At 48.5% G+C, this 7,989-nt stretch overlaps 1 protein-coding gene across 7 annotated transcripts in view; it reads left to right on the top strand.

The window, feature by feature from the left end:
* Positions 1 to 5,936: 5,936 nt before the first annotated feature.
* The window catches only part of CDC16 (cell division cycle 16), a 40,164-nt gene continuing 38,111 nt past the window's right edge, over positions 5,937 to 7,989 (top strand). For 6 of the 7 annotated variants that reach the window (XR_004428937.1, XM_033177086.1, XM_033177083.1 and 3 more), the window contains exons 1-3: positions 5,937 to 6,209; positions 7,677 to 7,731; positions 7,827 to 7,924. Coding sequence is in view for 6 of the 7 variants with exons in the window: in XM_033177086.1 (XP_033032977.1) it covers positions 6,162 to 6,209; positions 7,677 to 7,731; positions 7,827 to 7,924 (201 nt within the window). In the remaining variant the exon portion in view is untranslated. The remainder of the gene's footprint in view (positions 6,210 to 7,676; positions 7,732 to 7,826; positions 7,925 to 7,989) is intronic. The other variant, XM_033177084.1, reaches the window with a different exon arrangement.

Here is a 7,989-nt window from a genome sequence, read left to right as displayed (position 1 = left end):
GCATTTTCAGATCCAGAGATGTGTCTGTCCCATGTTACACTGGGTATCAAATTAATTGAAACCTATAGAACTTTGAAATACTTTAAAACCATCATAAATATAATGGATGGAGCAGTGAGAACAGAAGCCTATCCTGTATGAGGTGGGCACACAGGAAATATAGGTTAAATATAGAAGGGAAGAAAATAAAGGAGGGAGAGAAGAAGGGAGAAGCGGAAAGAAGGAAGAAAAGTAGTCCATAGTGGAAGAGGAGGGGAAGAAACAGAAGGAGGAGGAGGAGGATGGAGGAGGGAGGGGGAAGGGTGGGGAAGGGGTGGGGAGGGGGAAGGGTGGGGAAGGGGTGGGGAGGGGGAAGGGTGGGGAAGGGGTGGGGAGGGGAGGGGAAGAGGAAAGGGTGGGGAAGGGGAGGGGAGGGGAGGGGAGGAGAATCGAAGCCAGGGGGAGGTGGGAGGGGAGGGGAGGGAGATGAGAAGTAGGGAGGAGAAATGGGGAGGGGAGGGGATGGGGGAGGATGGACAAGGAGAAAGAGAAGGAGGAAGCAGAATTGCAGGAGTGGCCCAGGCTGGTACTGGGGTGAGGGAAGGGAGTGCCTCCTGCAGAACAGGAGGGTGTTGCCCTCGGGTGTGCAGGGCTCACCTGAGGAGCCTCCTTCATTCTGAGCCCTGAGCGCCGCCTCTACCTCACTCCCATCCCCACCCTGCAATGGTGAAGCCAAAGTCGATACAGCAGTGGCTGCTGTGTGTTTTCTCCAGGTCAGTAGGACATGGGCCTGTTGGACATCGCAGCTCTTTGGCCGTGGCTCTGCCGGGTTTGATTGCCACACTATTCCCTGCTGCCAAATCAGTCAGCGCCACCAGAAGGGTCACACAAGGCCACTCTCAGGACTCCCAGACCTCATCTGTCTCAGAGAAGAATGAGGCCACTATAAAAGGGCGATGTCTTTGGCCTTAGGGTGCATGTCAGCCCCTCTGGTTGCTATGTGGATAGAGCTCCAGATATGAGAGAATGTTCTAGAAATGCAACCTGGGCAGCTGATGGAGTCCAGGCCCTTCGGGTGCTAACACTGTGAAACGTCTCTGTTCTAGAAATGGTTGCCAAGCCTGGAGGTCAGACTTGCTTAGCAGAGAAGGCAAACTCCGGTGAGCTACACCTGGGTTCAGCACACGGGTCTGGTCGGGAAACACACATTGAAACTTTATTAAAACCAGCAAGACTGACACAAGACGTCTGTCCCATGTTACACTGAGCTTGTTTGCAGGTCCAGAGATGTGCCACACTGGGCTGGAGCCACTCGTGAAATATCATTCTGGTCACGCAGCTGTAAAGCTCTCAGTATTTACCAACTAGGACTTTTCTTGTATAGGTATTTAATTGTCTTCTCTCCTCAACAGTAACTACAATGTCCTAAAACTCCGTAGACAATAAATAGTTCTTTAAAGACCAGATTTATGTAACCCACAGGTTGGGGAGGGGGAACCACAAATTGTACTGACCCTCAAAACAGTGGCAAAATAGAAAGAACCCCTTAAACTGAACCCTTAGGAAATCCATCTGTAAAACCCACTGCCTCTCAGATTCTGTGATCTGGGCCCTGAGACAACCTTCAGAGTCCCTCACCTGCATAAGTGCGTGTCTGGGGAGAGACTTTCAAAACATGAAATGCCCCAGGCCAAGCAGCCATCGCCTAACAAGGACCTTAGCGAAAAGCCCATGGACGCATGGAGAAATGGTGCCCACTAGCGGCAATCTCCAGAATGCACGTCCTGTGAAATAGATGCGGCTGGCCGGCAGTGGCTCACACCTGTCAGCACCTCAGGAGGCAGGGGTGGTGGGGGACGGGGTGGATTGCTTGAGTCTGGAAATTCAAGACCAGCCTAAGCAACACAGTGAGACCCTATCTCTACAAAACACACAAAAACTAGCCGGGTGTGGTGGTGCCTATGGTCCCAGCTACTCAGGAGGCTGAGATGGGAGGATTGCTTGAGCCTGGGAGTTTAGGCTGCAGTGAGCAGAGATCCCACCAACACACTCCAGCCTGGGTGACTGAGGGAGATCTTGTCTCAAAAACGAACAAAAAAGATGCCGCTGACTGAAGTACCCGGGCAAATTAACCAGACACTTGGAGATTTTCTCATTTTCTACAAGGCTGAGGGGAAATTTTAAGGAGCCCACAATTCCAACACCCCATCACTCTTTCTCATGTTTTTCCCAATGTTTTCATCAAATCGTAAATTGTGGCAAAATAATGTCTAATTCTCAATACATACCAAGTAACCCAGAATAAGGAGGACTGATCAAGAAGAATGTCACCAATCACCAAGTGCCACATTCACTGGAATCAGCAGTTTGTAAGCATAGTTACCTGTGTGGTGTTGGGCGGGGGGGCTGTAGTGTGTGTGTGTGGTCTGTGTTGTGTGCACTAGTGTGTGGTGTGTGATGTGTCTGTGGGGTATGTGTGTGGTATGTTGTGTGGAGTATGTCTGTTGGGTTTGTACTGGTATGTGGTGTGTGGTATGTTGTGTGTGGTGTGTGTGGACTAGTGTGCGGTGTGTAGTGTGTCTGGGGGGAGTGTGCGCCAGTGTGTGGTGTGTGTGGTGTGTGTCTATCTCCAGATTAGATGATGTCATGCTTTTTTCAGTGAAATACTGCTGTCCTTTTTAAAAATTATCCTCAGCACTGTGTTTCAGGCGATAATGATAATATGTCTTGGCATAAGCAAACTGTGTTAATAAAATATTTTTGGCACTAGGCAACACCTGTAAGCATTGTAGATTATCCAGAGGCAGTTTTTTTTTTTTTTCACACATCGCTGTAGGGAGCTTTTCCTCATTCATCTTATGGGCCCTAACTCACTGCGTTGCAGCCAGACGAGGTTCTCTGCATTCCCTGAACGCCCTGGGCCTTCTCCCACCCCACCCCCTCCCCTATCCACTGGGCCAACCCATCCCTCAGTTCCATTTTGGTGTCCCTTTGAGGACTGCCACTGTGGCCTCCACAGCCATCAAGCCCGTGTTCGCAGGGCCCTCCACAATCTGCACTCCGTCACCCGCTCCTGGCAGAACACTGGCACAGGAGACCAAAGCATGCGTGAATGAGTGAAACAGAAGAACAACTTGTACTAGAAAGTGCTTTCCCAAATTTGACATCAAAATTGAGACCAGTGAACACGTTCATGGCTCATGACAAAGTTCATATCCACCTCACAAAAAATGAGGGCATTATTCAGTTAATTTGATAGTGAGAAAGATAATCAGATAACCAGCTAGAGATCACAACATTTCTGAATTGGCTGTTACCCTCATGTCCGCAGTGCTGGGCCCGTGTATGAGGACAGCAGTCTTTGAGAAGCTACAGAGGGAGCCTGTGCAGGATGACTAGTGCTGCTGTGTCCTGCAGGTGGTGGGACAGGATGCTAGGAAGAAAAGGCGTCCGGCACTTCAGGATGCTCTGTCCAGGTGGCTCGGCTTGCTTCTCGTAGCCTCCCAGTCCTTTTACTGCAGTTTCAGGAGGTGATGCTGGCGACGCGGGGTCTGGCAGATCCCTCTCCAGGCTTCCCTTCACCCCGCAGAGCTTCCCCGCACTGGCAGAACTCAATCACCGCCACCCAGAGGGCATCGTCTCTGAAGAGGCAGGGAGAGGGGGGAAGCTGCAAACCCCAGGCTGATGTTCTCAGTGTCCCCACAGCCTGCTTTTGCCTTAAAACCCCACGTATACTCACGAATGGGTACGACACCCAAGAGGCCATTGTCAGCTCAGGGACTTGGTTTTAGTTGCGGCTTTGGGACCTCACTTAGATAAGTTACCCTCGCTGGGTCTTACTTTCCACATCAGTTAAGTGCCACAAAGCTTAACATTTATAAGTCAACAGAAAGCCTCAATTTTAATTAACAAACATTTACTTATCAATCATTTTTTACCTGGATGGAGGCTAATTCAAAGGAAAGGTATTAACTCAGAAGGTTTTTCTTTTTAAGTGTTAGTGGGGTGCTCATGTCCCAGCGGGGAAGCTCTGAACTTCCTCCGCCCAACTCTGCAGGCGATGCTTACAGCCCCTGTCTGTGGGGTCCAGGTGGACCTGGACAGGTCTCCAAGGCAGCACCGGAGCATGCAGCCGCAGGATGTGGAGAAACGCAAGGTAGATCGAGATTTGACATTTGGATAGATGTTAATTCCGAACCTGAGAACTCTCTTTGTAAAATGACAACAAAGACATACTTGCCAATCATTGACTCCTTAATCATGGCTTTTGCTCTTTGAAAGCCTCAATATTTTGCAGTTTCAGCCAACAGAATTCTCTAACTTTGTAAACTGCTCTCGTGTGGCGACAATACCACCTCACTAATCAGTGAGAAGGGTGATTGTTCTCTCTTCCTTTCAGAGTCATTTAAATTCTTGAGAAACCACTTTGCATATTTAATATTCTGGTCATACTGAAAATCCAAGTCTTGTTTTCCTGACCATATTTCAGGAACTAGTTTAAGGAAGGAATTATCTTTTAAAACCACAAAACACAGATTTTTACACACTCAATTTCACAAGACTCAGTATTGCAGAATTGCAAACACGCTCTGTGACTCAGTCTCCAGGGCTTAACTTCCCCCTTGTAGTAAATTTAGAGGGTCCTGAAATTTTATCTTCTTTAACAAGGGCAAATAGTGGGAGAGAATGTAAGGAGAGAAAAATTAACAGAACATTCTGTTAGTTAAACCAGCCTCCGGCATGTACATATTTGGCAGAGCTCTAATTTTGTTTGCTAACCTCTGATCATTACCTGAAATGGTCTCTGCAGGATATCAAGGCATCAGCAGTGCTGTGCTCCTGGGGCATCTAGGTGAGAATCCAGTCCCTGGCCTTTCTCAGCTTCTGGAGGCCACCTGCACTGCCAGCTCACCTACCTACCTTCCCCCTCCCCTCCCTTCCCTTCCCTCCTTCTCCTCCTTCCTTCCTATCTTCAAAGCCAGCAGCAGCATCTTCCAGTCTCTCTCTCACCCCAAGCCGCCCACTTTCATGTGTAAGAACTCTTGTGATTACATTACACCCAGCCACACAAACCATCTTAACTTAATCACCTCTTACAAAGTCCATTTTGTCATGTGAGGTAATACACAAAATTTATGAGCCCTATCAGTTTAACCAGTTAGTAAACTGTGGTAGAGGAAATACAATGACAGAAGGTTTTGAGGAAAGAAAAATAGCTCAGAGCAGTCTGAACTATCTGAAGGATGCAAAATTTATCAGGACATGAGTGTGAGACTCACTTCAGTCACTGCTCCCCATGCCACAGGGGCAATTGTTTAAGGCATTTTGTTCCTTACTGCTGTGTCACCCATTATTTTCACGTTTCCGGAGTCTGTGAGACAAAGAAAAATCTATAGTCAGTCAATAGCTTATGTTGTTTTAATGTAAGTTCTTGATAAACAACATAAGTTGCTTTCTTTCGTATGTTAAAATCTATTTGCATTTCTTTCCCTGTGAACTGCTTTTTGTCTTTCTCCTGAACCATTGATCTCTTCCCACTTATTACATACATGTAAAGGGAATACTGGCTCTACGTTATAAGGAAATTCGCATCTTGTGATAGGTTTCAAATTTTTCCTAGGTTGTCTTTTGACTTCCTTTGCTGTTTGTACACACAATTCTTTTTTTTTTTTTTGGTAATGAGAGTGCGTTGCTCTTATTTTTAAAATGTTGACTACATTCTGGGGAAGGAAGGCTCAGCCAAAGCCCCCTTTCCATTGCTCAGCCACCTGCTTTTTTGCCCGGGTGGGTGGTCCAGCCCCGAGCCCTCCTGAGTCTCTCGCCAATGCCCAGACGCGCCGCTGTCATTCCGGGGAGGCCGCGCTCTCGCCCCACGGCGGCCAGAAGCCCACGTGCCAGGAGAGGCATCGGAACCAGCAACTCAGGGCCGGTTTCCCGCGCCAGATGGGACTCGTTTGCTGGGGAATTCCGGGGCGGGGCCTGTCTGGAGCGGAAGAGCCTGGGCGGCGCAGCGGGACCGGGCGGGGGTGCGGGTCTGCGGCCTTCGAGTTCTGGGGCGGCGGCGGCGGCGGCGGCGGCGGGCGCGGGCACGGGCGCGGGCACGGGCACGGGGCGGGAGGCGGAGCGGGCAGGAGGCGCGCGCCGGGCGGCGGAGTGCGGCGTGAGGCCGGGCCCGCGCGGCCATGAACCTAGAGCGGCTGCGGAAGCGCGTCCGGCAGTACCTCGACCAGGTGGACGGCCCCGACGGGGGGTGCGGGGCCCGGGCAGGCCGCGCCGGGTCCGTTTCCGCGCGGCGTGGGGCTGGGGTGACTGCCATCAGGGCTCTTGGTGGGGAAGGACTGGGCCGCCCCTGGGCCTTCATCGGGGGCAGCGCTGTCCCCGCCTTACCCCGAAGGGAGCGGCCCCTGCCGCTGGGAGGGGCACAGCCCGGGGAGTGGAGGCCCCCGAGCTCAGGGGGCGCCTCACTCGGATCTGAGCCTCGTTCTGCGCCTGGCGCGGAGGAGGTGCCCAAGAAACACCGACTACTCAGTGCAAGTTGAAGGACAATTTTTGAAGGAAAATTGCAGGGCTAGCGAATAAAACATTTTTGAGAGGTTTAGTTGTAATTTTTATTGGACTGAATTTAAGTGAATAAAGATGTGCAGAAGCCTGTTGTCTGAAATCAGTACTTTAAAAATTCTCGTTAACTATGTCTGTGTTCCCTGCACTACCTTTGAGTGAGTAACAGTGTTTAAGGAAAGAAGTGTCTTCGAGAATCAGCAGCATCAGTTTTATCTATAATGTCATTTACTTTTTGTTGAAATGCTCGCTCTTTCAGGAAATTGGAAAGGAAGGGAAAGAAAAGCCATGGTGATGCAGAGTTTTCGGAATTGGGTGCTAAGTGACGTGGCCACATGTTTGCAGTCCATTTGGAGGGCAGTGTTTTTGTTTACCATAAGTCAGTTGAATTCAGTGCTTTCTGATCGTAGTGAGGAATATGACAGGCCTGGTTTCCAGCCGGAGACTCCGGTATTGAGCATATTTGTAACCATCCCGTTGCCATTCCTCCTGCCTCGTGCTGGCAGCAGTGGTTCTGGCTTGCCTCCAGGGGAACTGAGGCAGAGACTGTAGAAGACTGAGGACCGAGGAGCAGAACAGGGAGTAAAGCTAGCCGTAGGTCACTGGGTGGCTGGCTCTCATTGTCGGCTCCTTAATTTTTGTTAGACTTGGAGGAGGCGAGTTCTTCCCCATGTTCAGTGAAGCTTAGTTAATTTATGTGTGTGTGTTTTTAAATTTGAGTGTTATTAAAACTGCAACTGTTTTATATAAGGTATTTGAGTATAGTGTTCTATCTACTAAATTTCACTTTGGGATTCATTAACAGATCGTTGAAAGTGTTACATAAATAGCACAAGAATTGTTAGACTAGCTTTTGCTGTTTCACTTGCATTTCACTTGTATGTTTCACGATACATTTTTACAGTATGAGTTTTAAAAATTATCTTCATGAGTTGTATATACACAGATATTACAGTAATATTTGTATTGTGACATTGAACTAAAATTCACCCGATGTGAGATATAAGATAGAGATGTAACAAATTGTTGTCTTGAGATGTAGATTTATTACATAGAATTATAATAATATTAGATACCAGTTTAAGACTGTTGAAATAACAGGGCAGTTACCACTTTTTTTTTTTTTTTTTGGTATGCAGCAACAGTATCAAAGTGCTCTGTTTTGGGCAGATAAAGTAGCTTCACTCTCTCATGGTAAGTGACAATGCTAATTGTTTTTCTGATTAATCTTAAATTTTTTTCTATTTCACCTTGTACCTCTGACCACTTATGTGAATTTTTCCCTCCAGAGGAACCCCAGGACATCTATTGGTTGGCTCAATGTCTTTACCTGACAGCACAGTATCACAGAGCCGCCCATGCACTCCGGTCACGAAAACTGGACAAAGTAAGTAATGGTATGAACTTTAAAGCTCTTCAGAGCTTTCAAAAAATGTCATTAGTGGTCGAGTG

This window comes from Trachypithecus francoisi, unplaced genomic scaffold, assembly GCF_009764315.1.
Source record: "Trachypithecus francoisi isolate TF-2019V2 unplaced genomic scaffold, Tfra_2.0 Lachesis_group18, whole genome shotgun sequence".
Taxonomy (NCBI): domain Eukaryota; kingdom Metazoa; phylum Chordata; class Mammalia; order Primates; family Cercopithecidae; genus Trachypithecus; species Trachypithecus francoisi.
This window is presented reverse-complemented; position numbering and strand designations above follow the sequence as displayed.